Here is a 17,786-nt window from a genome sequence, read left to right on the forward strand (position 1 = left end):
GTTGAATAAAGCAGGTTGAGAATATGAACATTTTCTGTCAGATTGCATTGTTGACCATGTGCTGGTTTAGAAACATTCTTACCCCACAAACATTCCTCATCTTTGGGGAACTGCACCTGTCTACACCGACAACTCACCATGCTCCACACCCTACTCTGTCAGTCAACATTGCGTGATTCTGTAGGACACTCTGGCTGGACGATCACCAATGTTGCACAAGCCCCAAAAGCTGTTAGGACAATTTCCCAGTGTGCCAGGCAAAGTCTGTTCTCCCACCCAGCTGAAAAGCTCCAGGACAGCAGGCTGCTGGCAGAGTGCCTCACCAGCCTCGAGTGAAGCCCAGACCCTTACCCAGCTCTGAGAGGCCAACTAGATGCCAGCTGGCTTGAGACTTGGAGCAGGCATGGCCATCCCAGTCTTGTGAACAGAGTTGTTCAGAAAAAAAAGAAAATGTCCAGTTAAATTTACATTTCAGATTAACAACGAAAATATATAAAGTAGGCATGTTCCACATGTTGCATGGAACATACTTATACTAAAAAATTATTTATTGTTTATCTGAAATTCAGTCTGAACTGCACATCCTATATTTTTGTTTGCTAAATCTGGCAACCCTGCCTATAAAGACATTCTGCCTTTATCTGGAACCACAGACAAGAGCACAGGTCATTGGGCTACTGCTTTGAATTTCTCCTGTAAGGTGCAGGCAATAGAGAAGGACCAAGCTTAAGACCTTTCCTCCACATCATCCCCCTTGACTAATCCATAGGCTGCTTAGAAGTTTTGTTCCATTTCTAAATATTTTTGAATTTTTGAGATATATTTTCTTACTGATTTCTAATTTAATATGCCATGATCATAGAACATAGTCAATATGTTTTCAATATTTTGAAGTGTATTGGGACTGTTTTACAGCTTAGCATATCACTTATCTTTGTGAATGTTCTAAGTACACTTGAGAAGAATGCGGTTGTAGGTAGTGTTTTGTAGTACTTTGTATATTCTGAATACAATTTCATATATATAAATGACGTTTATATATATATATATAATTTTCCAGGGCTGTGGCTTATTGTTTTGCTCTCTTCATGTTGTTTTATGAGCAAAAGTTTACCAATTTTTTAAGGTAAGCTTTTTTTATCCTGTTTAAGAAATCTTTGCCTACCCTCAGGCCATAAAAATATCTTCTGTTTTCTTCCGAATAAATTATTGTTTTACTGTTCACATACAGGACCATAAAACAACTGAAATTGATTTTTGTCTATGGTATGAAGTAGAAATCACAATACATTTTCCCATATAGGCAGCCAACTAACCCTGCACCACTTATTGAAAAGGCTATCCTTTCTCTATTGCACTGTTATAGTACCTTTGTTGTAAACCAATTGATTCAATATGTAGTTTGCTTCTAGATTTTATATACCAGCTCATAGGTCCATTTGCCAATCATTCCCCAGTACCAAACTTTCTTAATTACTATAACTTTATAATAAGTTTCAGTATCTGGAACTATAAGTCTTCCAACTTTGTTCATCTTTTTTTTAAAATTAAATTAATTTTAATTTAATTTTAAGGTCTGGGATACATGTGCAGAATCTGCAGGTTTGTTATATAGGTAAACATGTGCCATGGTGGTTTGCTGCATCTATCAACCCATCACCTAGGTTTTAAACCTGCATGCATTAGCTGTTTATCCTGATGCCCTTCCTCCTTCGCAGCCCCTTTGACAGGCCCCAACGTGTGTTGTTCCCCTCCCTCTCTCCATGTTTTCTCACTGTTCAGCTCCCACTTATAAGTGGGAAGATGTGGTATTTGGTTTTCTGTTCCTGTATTAGTTTGCTGAGGATAACAGCTTCCAGCTCCATCCATGTCCCTTCAAAGGACATGATTTCATTCCTTTTTATGGCTGCATAGTATTCTGTGGTGTATACATATCACTTTTTCTTTTACCAGTCTGTCATTGATGGGCATTTAGGTTGGTTTCATGTCTTTGCTGTTGGGAATAGAGCTGCGGTAAACATACATGTGCATGTATCTTTATAAGAGAATAATTTGTATTCCTTTGGGTATATACCCAGTAATGAGATTCCTGGGTCAAATGACATTTCTGGTTCTAGGTCTTTGAACGCTTATCACGTTGTCTTCCACAATGGTTAAACTAATTTACATTACCACCAACAGTGTAAAAGCTGTTCTTTTTTTAAGGTTGTTTCAACTATTTTAGCTCCTTTTCATCTCCTGTCTTAGTTCGTTTTTTGCTGCTATCATGGAATAGCTGAGACTGGGTGGTTTAAAAAAACAAAAATTCATTTCTCACAATTCTGGAGGCTGGGAAGTTTAGGATCAAGACACTGATAGGTTTGGTTGTCTGATGAGGGCTGCATCCTCTGGAGGGGAGGAGTGCTGTCTCCTCACATGGCAGATGAGCAGAAAAGCAACCTAACTGAACCCTATGTGAAGCCTCTAACCTCTTGAAGGTGACATTTCTTAATACCATTATACTGGTAACATCCAATTTTGGAGGCAACACATTCAAATCATAGCATTTCAATACAAATTTTAGAATAGATTTATCAACTTCCACAAAACATCTACTAAAATTTGATTGAAATTACATTAAACCCATAGTTCAATTGGGAGAAATTGATGTATTTACAATATTAAGTTTTCCAATCCATGAAGTTATTGTATACCTTTGTTTATTAGGTCTTCTTTAATATTTTCAATAGGATCATTTTAGTTTTTTGTCTTATACAAAATAAAGATTGTCTTCAATGTTTGGTTAAGTTTATTTCTAGGTATTAGATTTTTTTATGCTACTAAAAATATCTTTCAAATTCTATTTTCTAATTGTTGTTTTCTAGTTACAAAAATATAATTGATTTTTGTATATTGATTTTCTGGTGACCTTGATAAATTCACTTATTAATTCTAGTAGTTTGTAGATTATTTTGATTTTCTGTATACACAATTATGTCATATGCAAGCACTGCAATTTGCTTTCCTTCTGATCTTTGTGATGCTTATTTCTTTGTGTTGCCTTATTGCAATGGCTAAGATCTCCAGTATAAAGTAGAATAATTGTGGTGATAATGTTATCCTTAACCCCTTCTTGCTCAATGGAAAAGTTTCATTTACTATTAAGTATAATATTTTTTGGTTTTTTGGTGACCATTTGATTTCTCTCCCTTTATTCTATTAATTTTGTGTATTACCTGATTTTTAAAATGTTAAACCATCTTGACTGCACTGATGTTTGACTGCTGACAACTTCTAAGCAAGCCCCTTTCTTCCCTCTCCTATTATGCTCATATCCTGAAAAACTGATAAGAAAACCCAGGTGTTCCTTCCTTTGGCACTGATAGCAACTTCCAACTTCAAACCTCATTCAGGCCCCACCCCTAACAACCATAAAAAAACTGATGCCATAAAAACCCTGCTCACCCAGGCTACTTTTGGAACGGCTTGGAAGTCTTGCCTTGCTTTCCTCAGAACACCTTATTATTTGAGTTAAATACCTATTCATCCCCTCTTGGAGTGTGTGTGTGTGTATGTGTGTGTGCGTGTGCATGCGTGTGTGTGTTTGTGATGTCATCAGTCTCAATAGCTACACAAAATTGTGGGTGGTTGTCCATCTTGCCTCTGGAAGGTGGTCATGATGACTGGCACTGTGATCCTGCTAGATGTCTGAGTGATGACTGCTCCCACCTTTCCTTTCTTGCTTTGGCTTGTAGTCTGGCTTTGCTGTCTGACTCTGGGCTGCTGCTTCTGACTAGTGGGCTCTTTGAGTTGTGTTGCTGCCAGCTGGCAAGCTTGGACTTTGAGCTGTGTTGCTTTGCACTGCATTTGCTGAGTTCTGCTAAGCCTCTGTTATGGATTTAACTGACCCAAGCCAGAAGTGTCAAAAATTGGCATTTAGGGAAAAGAAGTAAGCGGTTGGGACCCTCCTTGAGGAGGCCCTGGGTCATATTCCTCAGCCCAGACCTACCTTTATGTCCCATATTGAATTGTGTTTCTTGATTCCAGCATAAACTGGGACTGATGCTAAGCTCAGGGCTCTTACCCCATGACTACTGGTTGTATGTATCAAGCAGGTGCTGGCCCTCATTCTATGGAGTTCTCAGGGACAAGACTAATATGTGGTCCCTTCAGGTGGTCACTCATGTGGAAGAAGAACAGTTACTATGTGGCATGCTGAAGCCACGCTCGTAAAAACAGATGGCTTACTAGAGCCCTGTAAGGTGCCTTGGCTGCTATTGCTGCTGCTGCTGCCGCCACCTATGGCTTTGTTACCAGAAAAGACCCTCATCTTCTGCGTTATAGGGAAAAATGCACATGTCACAGCCTAAGGGTTAATTCAACTATTTCCATGGGGGAGGCTTTGAACCCTGATAATACAGATTTGAGGCTCTTTGGAGGAATAAATGTATAAATATGAGCAGAGACTCTCCTGCCAAATTATATTTAGAAATCACAAAAGAGAGAGAGAGAGAGAGAGAGGCAGAGACAGAGACAGAGAGTGAGAGAAAGAGAGAGAAACCTGGAAACAGGGAGAAGAAACAAAAAATTTTAAAAGTTTCACAATTTGATGCAATGGAAATCCAAAACTCACTAAAATAATTTATACACCTAAAAGATGAAAAGGTGTGCAGATTGTCTTGGTGTCTCCACCACATAAATTCTGAATGTATCTTCACATCTGCTGAAATACAATAATTGACAATTCTTCATGCCCTTAATCCATACTGAAGCTCAAATTATACTTATACCTGGGGATCCTATTAAATTTAAACAAGTTAACCCTGTAATATCAGGGAAGTTATTAAACACAAAATACAGAACAAGCAGATATGCCTCACCTTAATTAGCAAAACTACTGACTTGCTTAAATTTCCCATGATCATAGCATCCTCTAAATCTCCCACAGTGGGCACGGATAGTTTGACCCAATAAGTCATAAATTAAAATTAAATCAAGTCCTTGTCATTTATAAATTGGTTTGACAAAATAGGACACCATGGGCCTCCCCAACCCCTAGTTAAAATGGCTAATATGCCCTAAAATGAATTAAAACAGGACCTTCAAGGAGTGAATCCCATTAAATAGGATCTATTTAGAGAAGAGTTGGTTATATCCATCGGTTTTTTTTCCATCAACAACCTAATGTGGCCTATTTTTAAACTTGGGGAAAATGAATGATGCCTCACAGTGGATTACCACAACCAACAATATCATGGTCACACCTACTAAGGCTCCATACCCAGTATTACGGAAATTATTGACTTATCCAATCAGTAGCTGGTAGATATTTTCTTCTTACAGATTTGGCTAATAATATTCTGTTGAGTGCCCATTGCAACAGCCTCTCAGTCACAACTTACTTCCCCCCAAGGGAGCAAGACACAGCTTCCCCAGATACTCAGGCAGTACCTCAGCATCCCTGCCATAGCATGCAATTTTTGCAGTTAAGTTCTTAACTGCATCTGACTTTCTCCTCCAGGATCACAGATGTAATTAACACTGATGAATCCTCCTCCAAAGAGATGCATTTGATATACTCATTCAGGACATAGAGATACCAAGGAGCTCAGAAAAAAAAGGATATGCCATTGTCCCACAGGTCATGGAAAGTCCTGCCACCTCCATTAAATTTCAGAAATTATTTGGTAAACCAAGAGCTACTCCATCCCTGACACTGTCAAAAAAAAACAGCTATCGAGCATCTTAGCACCCACAATATTAAAATAGGCCCAACATCTTTTAGGTCTTTTGAGGTTCTGAAGGCAACATAGTCTTCATTTGCAAATGTTACTTAAGCCCATATATACTGCTACTTGCAAATCATCCCACCTTGCATAGGTCCCTCTTCAACAAAAGGCTCTAAAATCTGTCTAAATTGCAGTACAATGCACACTCCCATCATTAATCCCTCCAGAGACTCCTTCATTGTAGAGATGTTACAATCTCTGTGCTCCTTGGAGTCTCTGAGCCACCCCTGACAGTCACTTTCCCTTAAATGTTATCTCATTCTCCCTGCGGATCATCAAAAGAACCAATCACATCTGGGTATATTGAACCTCATGGTATCTGTAGGCTGATTGTGAACCTAGAAAAACAATTCTGCACACCAGTTTACATTATAAAAGCATTTTATTGAACAGACTCTGGAGGTAGAACCAGAACAAAATTTGGGATTGGGGTGGGGATTCTGTTTTGATGATTTAGATTTGGAAAAACTTTGGGTTCTCGTGTCATCAGGGACCATGCTGTGGGAAACCTAAAGGCTGATTTTAAGCAGAACATAGAATCTTGGCACGGGAGACCAGGGGCTGGGAATTGGGCTCTCCTGGAAACCAAAGAATGTGGTTCTGTAACCAGCTTGGTCTAGACTACTCTCCAGAAAAAGGAAAAACATGGCTGGAGCAACAGCCTGGAAGAGGCAGTCTCCATGGGCCAGGTTGCTGCCCTTGGGAGGCAGTGACTTGCAGCAGGCTCTTAGCTCTTGAAGCTCTTCCGGGAGGAGGAGGTGGTGGAGACAAATTTGACGCTGGAGCCGCTACCCCCACCACTGCCAAAGCCTACCCCCATGCCTCGGCCGCTGCTTGTACTGAAGCCAGAGCCCCCCACACTGAGCCCACTGCCTAGGCCAGCGCCCCCACTGCTGCTGGAGTAGTAGCTTGTACTGCCACCTCCAAGACCACCGCCAAGACCTCCACCGAGGCCGCCACCAAGACCTCCACCGAGGCCACTGCCGCCACCATATCCAGAGGAGACACTGCTTGTGACAACAGCTGCAGGGAAAAGAAGAGAGGACTCAGTGAGACCACCTGCCAGGGTGATCCAGCATGGCCCACTTATTTGATCCTGCTGGTGCTGAAGCTCTGTACGGGGCCCCCTTTACAGAGGAGCAAGCAAGGCACAGAAGAACTGTCATTTAGTTAAGGTCCCTAAAAAAGTGGGTGAGCGCAAGAGGCAAGGTGCTAGGTACTTTGGGGATCCAGGTACTGAGGGGAGCTGGGTACTACAGGGAGCTAAGTACTGAGGGAGCTAGATACTGAGGGGAGCTAGGTACTAAAGGGAGCTAGGTACTGAGGGAGCTAGGTACTGAAGTGAGCTAGGTACTGGGGGAAGCTAGGTACTAGGGGCAAGGCAAGGGACAGGGTCCAAGATGTGTAGGATGCATGGTTTATCCTTGAAGAGATGAGACATGAGCCACATTGCTTCCTGTATCAATCTGCCCTTCCCCTCCACCACCCACACCTTACTAAGTGTATTATTTTAAATAACCATATGCTGGGATGGGAAAGGTTTGGATATAGAAACAGCAGAATTTTGAGTAGGCGCTAAATATATCCCATATTATTGTCATTGTTAATGTCTGTTCAAAGCTACTTACAGATGTTGACTGGTCCAACTCCTTCTCCACTAAGCCTGAAAGGGGAAAAATTGAATTAGGGGTTAACAGCTCCCAAAACGACAGCATTAGTCTATGTAGCTAACTCCCATCCTCATTAGAGTTCAATCCATAAGCCAGGTGTCTGTACGCCCAAAGGCTACTTAAGTTAAAGGAAGGGAGAACTCTCCAGGGGGACTTTCCAATGAAGAGGGATTGACCTAGAAACAAGCTGTCGGGGAAAATTATAATTCACATTCTCCTCCACCCATTTTAAGGAAAGCAGAAGAGATTCTGGGAAATATGATTATGTCAAAAGCAGTTTTTGCCTCGTAGAAGTTACATTCTGTGAGAGAACTCGGCGCAGACAGAAATTCCTCAAACAGAAAGTAGGCAATGGGCAGTGTCGAGGTGGAAGCAAACAGGAGTCTGACAACCCAAAGGGAGATGAGTTTAACTCCGCTGGAGTAAACATGAAAGGCCTCCTGAAAGAAGAGGTACCAGAGGACAAGGGTGGATGGAGATGATGTGGTTACTGAGGCTGAGAGAAGAACAGGGGCAAAAGCAGAAAAGGCACAAGGGTCAAGACACGTTTGCCGAGTTGCTCCGGTGCTTGGAGGACAGGCAGCACCCAGGTGGGGGAAAAGAGCCAGAAAAGTGAGTTGAGGTCAGCTATATGGCCATGAGTCAGATTGAAATAGTATTGATGATGTGTTGTCATCACGCACAAGTCACGGATCACATGTATCTGCGTTGTACACCCCACAGTGGAGCAACTTCGCTTTGTCAACTGAGGGCCATCTTGAGTTCATGCTGTCTGCCCACCTGCACTCCTCGCCCTCCAGCAGCTTGCGGTAGGTGGCGATCTCCACGTCCAGGGCCAGCTTGGTGTTCATGAGCTCCTGGTACTCACGCAGCAGCCGGGCCATGTCCTGCTTGGCCTTCTGCAGGGCGTCCTCCAGCTCGGCCAGCTTGTTCCTGGCGTCCTTGAGCGCCATCTCCCCACGCTGCTCGGCATCCGCAATGGCATTCTGCAGGTTGGCGCACTACAGATGGAAAGGAGGAGGGTGGGGATGCTTGGGTAGCTGAGCTGGGCCTGAGGTGTCTCCCTCTGAGATTCTGGGTCAGGCAAACTAAACTATCGTGAACCCCAGAGAGAAACCAGCACATTGGTCCTGGTCATCGTGGGTGGCAGGACATTGAAACGCTGGTGCTGGATCTAGCTGCGTGTGATCAGCAAAAGTATAACAAAATAAACAAAACGAAATAGGTGTCCCTTTCAGAGCTCAGGCCCCTTCCTTGCTCTGTTTCAACCTCAGCCTACCTGTTTCTTGACGTTGTCAATCTCAGCTCTCAGCCTCTGGATCATCCGGTTCATCTCAGAGATCTCATGCTTGGTGTTGCGGAGGTCATCGCCGTGCCGGCCAGCTGTCTGCTGCAGCTCCTCGTACTGATGCCGCCAGAAAAGAGAAGAGATTCTGTTCATGTGAGAGCGGGAAGAACTTTCCCAAGTTCACAGGCAGTAAGTACTAAGAGGTAGCAAGTAGTCTGGGGTTGGTTCAGGCTCTCCCAAGGTGGAGCTAGTCTAGTGCCCGTGCTCTCCTGGAGACACTGGTGTGAGATTTAGAGTGAGATTCTTTTTCAGGTCCTTGGGGTTAGATGGAAAATGTCTACAGGGTCCTACCTATAAAGCATCCCAATGGGCCTCAGCAGGTTCCAGGAGCCACATCCTTAGTGTCGTCATGGCCTAGAATCCTAGACACAGGTCTATCCCCTCAGCCAGGAGATGGTCACCAGAGCACCCACCTTGGTCTGGTACCAGGACTCAGCTTCGGTCCGGCTGCGGTTGGCGATCTCTTCATACTGGGCCTTGACCTCAGCGATGATGCTATCCAGGTCCAGGCTGCGGTTGTTGTCCATGGAGAGGACCACGGAGGTGTCAGAGACATGTGTCTGCATCTGGGACAGCTCCTGCAGGAGATTTGGAGTCTGTCATCTGGTTCTGTGTTATTTAATGTCTGTTCCATTCAAATCTTCCACTCATTGGGATATGACAACTTGAGGGAAAAAACCCACCCATGTGAAAAATTTAGATAAATTTCTTACCGCATCAAAGAACATCTTCATGAAGTTGATCTCATCCATCAGTGCATCAACCTTGGCCTCCAGCTCCACCTTGTTCATGTAGGCAGCGTCTACATCCTGGGGAAATGGAGATGGTTGGCACTGCACACGCTGTCACCCTACTTAAGTGAGCTCCATGCTTAGAGAGCATAGCTACAGGCTGCCAGTTCTCTCCCACCCACACGCACCTTCTTCAGCATCACAAACTCATTCTCCGCAGTGGTACGCTTGTTGATTTCATCCTCATACCTGGTGGTGAAAAAGATGGGAAGTGTTTGTCAGAGGATGAGCAACAGGTAAGGGATCTTTATTACTCAGTCAACTGTGAGCCTGCTTTTGCAGTGGGAAGGGGCTTCTCACTTCTCACAGGCAGAGAGGGAGGGGTCACTAGTAGCATGGGCCTCTGGCCAAGGTCCTTCCCCATTAAAATGCTGCTTTCTCTGTAACTGCCTACCATCTAACAATTCTATTATTGCTGTAATTCAGTTGCTTTGAGCAGATTCCTGCAGAAAAGCTGTGCTGTTTCTCCCCAACTCCATTATCTAGTCAATTCCTCTAGTGTTCTTTTTTGAGCTTTCAGAGGCTTTTTAAAAAAAAAAAAAAAAAAGAAAAAAAGAAAAAGAAAAAAAGGAACAAAATTAAATCTAGCAGCCTAGTTGCTGGTTCCTAAGATTAAGGAAATTATCTGAGCCACCAAGCTGGGTTATGTCACCAGTTCCTGCTTTGAAACAAATCCATCCAAAGGCCCATGTATGAGCGAGGAAAGCCCCAGAGACCAAGCCTTCCATGAGGGCAGATTTCACCATATAGTGCCAAGGGCACAGAGCATGTTGCGCTGGCTGTTGGCTAAGTTCCTTGCAGAGGGCCTGAGCCTGGGGCTGGAACTTTCTAAATGTGAGCCTGGCTTGTGTATTTGTTTGTTTTTAGTACTGTAGGTGTCCATGGAAGGTATATCTTCCCAGCCCCCCAGGAAGGCATGGTAGAAGACTGGTTATGAAGCCCATCTAATGCCAAGAAGACATCCCCCTCCCCTGTGTCCACTCCCCACCCCAACTCACTTGTTCTTGAAGTCCTCCACCAGGTCCTGCATGTTTCTCAGCTCCGAGTCCAGGCGGCCGCGTTCCCCGACGATGCTGTCCAGCTGCCTCCTGAGGTTGTTGATGTACTGTTCGAACAACGGCTCCAGGTTCTGCCTCACGGTCTTGGTTCCCTGCTCCTGCAGCAGGGTCCACTTGGTGTCCAGAACCTTGTTCTGCTGCTCCAGGAACCGCACCTGGAGGGGAGCAGAATTTGAAGATAGAGAAACTTGGAATTCATGTTCTATGATCAATTCACTAAGGTGCCTCCCACCTCATTCTGTCCCCCTAAACCTTTCCTGTGCACGGTGCCTGGTCCAGGATCCCTGGAGGGGAGGTGCAGACTGAGGCACCCAACCTCACTTTTCCAGGGGAGACAGGACACCTATCCAGGGCACAGAGAGCACTAGGATGCTGCTTGGAGAGTGTGTCAGCTCAGTGGTGGCTGCAAAGGCACTTGTCTACCTTCCATGCAGTCCGCCCCATTATAAATGGCACAGAATTCATCTCTCTGTCCCACAGTTGTCAAGAGGCCCTTGTGAGCTAACCTCTGAACGGGAAGAAATAACTCTCCCTTCCACACTGCCAGTCTAACTCAGAAAATGTCCACAACTCCAGGGCACAGAAACAAATAGAAACACAGAGCTGTACAACTATAAAGGTATTTGCACAAAGCCAAAATGTCTCCCCTCTTCCTCTCTTTTTGGCATTTATTTCAGACCAACAGTGATTTTTTCACAAAGGCTCATGGCTTACCTTGTCGATGAAGGAGGCGAACTTGTTGTTGAGGGTCTTGATCTGCTCGCGCTCCTCAGTCCTCACCCGCTGGATGGTGGGGTCGATTTGCAGGTTGAGGGGAGTCAAGAGACTCTGGTTGACGGTGACCTCTTGGATACCTCCAGGGGGGCAGACAGGAAAGCCAGGGCCACCGAAGCCACCTCCAAAGCCGGCTCCACCACCGAGCCCAAAGCCACCACCAGCTCCACCGCCGAAACCAAATCCACCACCAGCACCGCCTCCAAAGCCGTAGCCGCCTCCAGCACCGGCACCAAATCGGTTCCTGAAGTTGCCACCACTAGTGCTGATGGATATCCTCTTGGAGCCCCCCAGATTGTAGAGGCTCCGACTGCCATAGCCACCCACTCCACCAGCACCCCCAAGGCTGACCCTACCAAAGCCACCACCACCGCCACCTCCGGACCGAGACACAGAGGTGAAACTGGTGCGGGAGACAGATGGGGTGATGGCAGAGGCGGTGCTGAAGCCACGACTGCCCCCACTCCGGAAGGACACACTTGACTGGCGAGACATGGTGGCTTGTTCCTGGCGGAGCAGGAGAACCCGGCACTAGTAGGTTGTGAGGCGCTAGAGAGAACAGAGCTCAGCAGGACGCAGAAGGTGGCTCTGTTACCCGGGAACCGCGATGCCCCCTTTTTATCCCTTAAGAACTGGGCTGGGCGAGAGAGCTGTCGAGCTGTGAATGATTAAGTGGGCTGGGCATGCCTAGGGGGCAGCTGTGAGCTCACCCGTCACACCTGCACAGTGGTGTGGGTTGCACACGCTTTCTTCCTGGCAGGCTGTGCTCAGTTAGAAATAACCTTGCCTTGCAGCACTGATCTCTTGGCAGCAAGTTGGCAAAGCTGCCAGCAAGTCTCTCTTCACCATAGAGGCTGGGGGCTGTGAGCAGTCCAAGAGGGATGCCAGGAAGTGAAGGGGTGTTGGCATGGCTGCCGTCCTGGGGATTCTTACAGGACCAGGGGTATTGATAAGCATCCAGTACTTACACACTGAGCATCTACCCTTCCAGCTTGGGGAAGCTGTCCGTCAGCGGGGGGCAAACGATTCTCCACAGTGATCTGCTCTTACAGTTTTCTAGGCATCAGGTTGCTGCAGGGTTTTCCCCTCTGGGAAAGGCAATCTATAGCCTTATATCTTGGTTATGTGCTAGAGGGAAAATAGAGTTCCATCCTTTTCTGCACAATCTCTTTCTTAGGAAAGCACAGCTATCCCAGGGCCCACTGGGCAGATCAGCCTGCAAGGTTCAGGCCTGAGAATGTGGGAAGCCCTCAGCACCCCCTATAAAACACTTTGACCTCTTTAAGGCCAGGTTTATCATTCCATAGCTCCTCCTAACTCAGCATTTTCTCTGCCTTTTGACCTTTTCCTTGCTGTTTGACCTGGGAGGGACACTGTGGGGGGCTTAGCAAACCCAGGGATCCCATGCAATCCCTTAAAAAAGCCCTGAGACTCGGGCTGCCGCGTCTCTCTTCAGGGGGAGCTGCTCTGCCGGCTCCCCAGCCCCCCAGGTGTGTTCCGGCAAGCTCTATTCCACTAGGGAAGAAATGAGTCATTGTATGTGTTGACACAGGCCGAAGGCCGCCACAAACACATACCTGCAGGAGCTTCTAGTCTCATCAGGAACATGTTGAGAGTCGGACGGCCTGTTATAACGGCGAACCGCCCTGCTCAAGCAGCGGGACTTGCTCTGCTTTCTCTATGCCGCAGCCCAAAGTCTCCTTCGGGGCCAAGGCAATGGAAAACGGGATTCAAAGTCTATAGATTGTCCTGCCAGAAAGGCTAGCTGGAGCAGGCCTGTGGGCCCAGGCAGCTGGCATGCCAATCCGTCGGTTGTTTCAGGGAGGGCCCTGTGAGCTCCCCTCTGCAAAACTTGTCTGTGGGGTTGTGGCACCAGGTGGAAGAAAGGGGGTTTCTCATGAAGCTTTAGCATACATCTGTTCTAAACCACACCCACGCTTTTTGGCAGCAGATCTGAGTGGGGCCACCTCTCTGCTGTCCCCCAAGTGGAAGCAGGGCTCTCAGGCAGGACAATGCTTGGGACATTCAGAGCTGTGGGGGCCCGAGTGAGCCAGAGCTGGAGGTAGGGATGCCATGGGGATGGGTTCAAAGTTTCAGGGAGGAGGGGTTGTGTTCTCAAGAATAGAAGAACAGGACCCAACCCAGGCTCAGGAATCCCTCGCCAGGGCCTGTGGTTGGCCACAAGGAAGCCAAGGCTGTGGGAAAATGATTCCCTGGTGCTGAGGATCAGCAGAAACAGTGACTTCTCACCAGAGGGCTGCGAAGAGAAAGCAGCTGACAGGTCAATCCCAGCAGGCAGACCCATGGCAGGAGCCGGTCTTACAGGTCTTGGGCAAAGAGGTTTGGGTGGCCTCCCTGGCTGGAGCATTTCTGAGACCCTCAGAGATGAATTGTGCTGAGTTCATCATTTTCACACTTTGTTGCTTTCTGGGGAACAGATGTGAGTGTCCTGGAGGCCTGAGACATACCAGGGGACCCTTGGCTCCTGATAGAACAGAACAGGTCCAAGCTTGAAGCAAGTGTCTGGGGACTTGTAGCGGGATGCTCTCTCTCCACTGGAAGATCGCTATCAGGGTACGTCCCCACCATCACACAAACTCACAGGTCCCAGGTACAGGCCTCACTGCCCTCAGGGAAGCCCCACCCCTCCTGAGACACTGGGACATTTTCTTCTCCCCATTCATTCTCCTCCCAGCTGTGTTGTGAAGAAAGAGGACTTGGCCGAGCGGGAATGTGTTCTGGCTAGTCTGAGGATTGCTAGACTGTGCCAAACTCAGATCTATGTGCCAGGGACCAACAGTGAGTATGTGACAAGTAACTGAGGCAGGGAGCGTGTAGGTGCTCCACGGGGGAAGAAGTGGCACCCTTCTGTCCAAGCTTCGTGGGAATCCTCCTGTGAGCAGGCAGGGCATCCCCTCCCTCAATGCCAGACTTGGGCAGGTATAAATGATGGAGCCGTTCCTGGTGGGGAGCCAAGCACCAACACCATTGCAGCTTGGGAGAGTCCCACCCCAGCCTGGAATTTCACTGTGGCAGGAAGGGAGGGATTGTTTTAAGCTCACCATGGAGCTTTTCTGCTGGGCACCCCACAGAGGCAGTTCCCAGGCTTGGTGGGACGTGTTGCTCAGCTTCTCCTCTGGGTGCTGCTTTCCTCGTCAGCAGAAGACAGTGCAGGCCTGGCCCTACTGCTCTCCCCATCAGAGAAAGGACAGTAAGGCACCGCCCTGGCCTCCCTTGCAGAGCTGTGCAGGGAATATACGACCCAGGCAACGCTTCATACAAGGAGAAGCCCTTCACAGACATCAGGGAGGGGCTGGTATCAGTTCATGGGACAAGAGTTAGGCAAATCCTGCCATCCCAGCCTGGGATTCCTTCTCAGAGCCTCCACTCCAATCTGTATGGCTTTAGTAGGAGATACAGTTAATAGAGCATAATAAACAGATCATGTTCAATAGAACAGCATTTGCACGTATCCTCTAGGTCTCCCCCAACAGGGCAGTCTCCAAGGTTAGGGAACACCTCCACGGGGCCCACACCCTCAGCCCAGCCTTGGGCACTCGAAGTGGTCAGCAGATATTTGTTTTGATTGAATTGACAGACAGAAAATCCTTTCCTCCACTCCTTCCCCAGATTGTTATGTAAAGCCCACAATGGCAAGAACTGCAATTACTTTTGCACCAACCTATATCTACATATTATACATCATAGAATGTGTGTGTGTGTGTGTGTGTGTGTGTGTGTGTGTGTGTGTGTGTGTATGTATTCACATGTATTTATTTGAATTCCCCAGCCCTTTGCTGAGTCCCACAGTCCTGTCCATCTGCTTTGGTCTCTGGGTGACCCATGTCTATAGGACAAGTCTCTTGTCCCCTTCACACTGGGTACTCTCTGTGTTTAGGATTTAGGATTTAATCCAGTGTTTAGAATTCTTTATTCCTTAGGCTTCTCTCCATTCCTCTTCTCCCCTCACCCTCATCCTGAGGATGTTCTGCATCTGAGTCCACTAACAAGTAGTCTGCATGTGGCACGTGCCACCCCAGCCCCCAGGCCCCTCCAGGAGAGAAAGAAAGCTTTAGTGGCCTCAACTTCTCAGCCCTTACACCTCATGCTTGTTCAGCACAAAAAGTGGGAGCAATAGTGGAGGTGTGAGTCACCCTATTCATCAGGCTATGGTTGGCAGCCCCATCAGGGAGCCTGCAGCTAGATTCGAGGGACGGGGAAGGGCAGATGGAGCAGCCCGCCAGCCCCAGATAACTCTTCACAAAGCCCTAGCCTCGGGGGGGATTTGAGGGAAGAATTTTCCTGCCTCCACCCAAAGCCAGTGAAATCTTGCCTCCATCCTAACTCTGGGTTCTAGCTCTGGACCTAACTAGCTTCTCAGGATCACAGGGCCTGGGGGTTAGTGGCCACTCTGTGGATCTGCAGAGCTGGACACACCGCCCCCTTCTGCATACAGCCCAGCATCTCTAGGACTTTCAGACTCCAGTCTGAAAACCAGCCTAGGTAGCAAGGCAGATGTCCAGAAGTAAAGCCACCGCCCAGCCTTGGCTCAGATGGACTTTGGAGGTGGTTCCCTGATGCCATTACTGAGGTCATAGTGACTCCCTGGAGTTAAGTTTTGCTGGTGCACGGGCCTTGCACAAATCGTGGGTCATAATATAGGTACAAAAGCATGTGGCCTCACTCTGGACCATGTCTTGGTTCTGATACAGCCCTTGAATGGTTCTGGGACCCTGAACAAGTTGCCTAACCTCTCACTGCATAGTTTTGCCCTGTAGAGCTGGGAGAGTAGGGAGGGGCCTGGGCTCCTTGGAGGGGCCATGCAAGCTGGAATTTTAATTTTGAGCTGGCTGGGGCTGAGCAGGAAGGGAGGGGCAGGCCTGCAGGGGGCTGAAGGAGCAGCCTTGGCCCCCATCCCTTAGATTCAGCAGCCGATTGGCCCTGGCAGGAGAGGGTGCAGAACAGAGCCCTCTGCTTCCCTCCAGCAGGCCCCTGCAAGTCTGAGGAATGTTCTTCTCTTGTTTGAAGGGTGTTTTGCTCATGGCATACCAAACTCTTTGAAAATCCCCTTTGGTTGATTGAAACTATGGGCTGGAAATCAACAAATACTTTAATTAGTCAGAGGGACTAAAAAAGGATATACAGCAAAATCCTCTGTGCTTTGCTTTCTCACAGAGGGTGGTTTTATTTTTTTAAATAAACACATACACAGGCATGACCATGTGCCAGGTGCTGCCCTCCACATTTTACACATATGAATCTGAAACTGGAGCATGCAAAGAAGGGCTCTTCATACTTCCTCAGCTTTGGCCATCTAATGCAGGTATGAGTGTGTCCCCGACTCTGGGGATTTGCCGCCTCCCTCTTCAGTGGAGAGGCAGAGACACGACTCATTTACACCAGGTTGGATCCCTGCAGGATCAGAGGTGCAGAAGGAAGCTTGCTGACATCCCTAACTCACCCCCTGTTCCTTTTCTCCCTGCTACTTTCTGTTCTCTCACTAGTAGCCACAGCCGGGAATGGGAAGGCGGAGGAGATGCTGCAGCTGCCCCCTCTCCAAGTTTCTGTTTGGCTCAGGGCTTCCTCGTCCTGGAAGGGAGGGCAAGTGCTGGGGACAGAGGCTTATTCCATCTGGCTTCCCCTTCTGCTTTGGGTGAGCACTGATCATAGGTAGGGGGCAGACGGGGTGAGTCGGGTGAGTTCTGATCATGGGCCAGGGGCAGGAGGGGTGAGTCAGTACAGAGGGTGATAATACAGTCGGGGAGAAAAGAAAGTAAATGACAGCATTGAGGCTGGAGCTGCTGCCTCTCCCAGGGCCACCCTCAGGAAATGCGCTTGGCATTTGCACAGCCCTTAAGGCCAGGGGACACCTTGCTGGCCCCAGTGCCCCCTCTGCACACACTCGCAGCTCCCGTCCTCACGTTCCGTGGGCACATGTGACCGCTGACCTGCTCACCATCTATTTGGACCAACAATCACTGTCGAGGGTTTGTGTAAACAGGTGAAAGCTTCTTCCAAGGGAGACTCAGTGTGAAAAGCAACTGAGAAAAGAGAGCATGCAGGAGCGTTCGGTTCATACCAGTCATTGAATCAGGTCCTGTTCCATACGTGTGACTTGACCAAGGTGGGTACCATGCCCTGGACTTCTGGGCTCTGGTTGTGTGACCCTGTGTCCTTCCCCATTTCCTCCCTCAGACTCTGGGACTGCGGACAGGGCTGGTCTCCTCTGGGATCTCCTTGCAGATCCAGGATGGTGGCCCACACCACTTGACAGTGATGGGTGGCTGTGCAAAGTCTGGGTTAGGGAAGCCGGGCTGACTTGATTTCAGAGAAAGCTCATTCCCCACAATGATCCATCCATAGAGGAACAGGCTGAG

At 47.6% G+C, this 17,786-nt stretch overlaps 1 protein-coding gene across 2 annotated transcripts; it reads right to left on the reverse strand.

Annotated features, from left to right (window-relative positions):
• Positions 1 to 6,136: 6,136 nt before the first annotated feature.
• Positions 6,137 to 12,289, reverse strand: KRT5 (keratin 5). 2 transcript variants are annotated; one of them, XM_017501738.1, is made up of 10 exons: positions 11,350 to 12,221; positions 10,576 to 10,790; positions 9,706 to 9,766; positions 9,500 to 9,595; positions 9,200 to 9,364; positions 8,718 to 8,843; positions 8,219 to 8,439; positions 7,397 to 7,431; positions 6,726 to 6,791; positions 6,137 to 6,689 (listed from the first exon to the last, which is right to left on the reverse strand). In XM_017501738.1, exons 1-10 carry the CDS (start codon positions 11,902 to 11,904, stop codon positions 6,496 to 6,498), a joined length of 1,734 nt encoding a protein of 577 aa, XP_017357227.1. In that variant the 5' UTR covers positions 11,905 to 12,221; the 3' UTR covers positions 6,137 to 6,495. The 2 variants fall into 2 exon arrangements, with proteins under 2 accessions (XP_017357227.1, XP_017357226.1); XM_017501737.2 differs by having other exon boundaries at positions 6,137 to 6,791; positions 11,350 to 12,289.
• Positions 12,290 to 17,786: the final 5,497 nt, after the last annotated feature.

Source organism: Cebus imitator, unplaced genomic scaffold (genome assembly GCF_001604975.1).
Source record: "Cebus imitator isolate Cc_AM_T3 unplaced genomic scaffold, Cebus_imitator-1.0 Scaffold285, whole genome shotgun sequence".
Lineage (NCBI taxonomy): Eukaryota > Metazoa > Chordata > Mammalia > Primates > Cebidae > Cebus > Cebus imitator.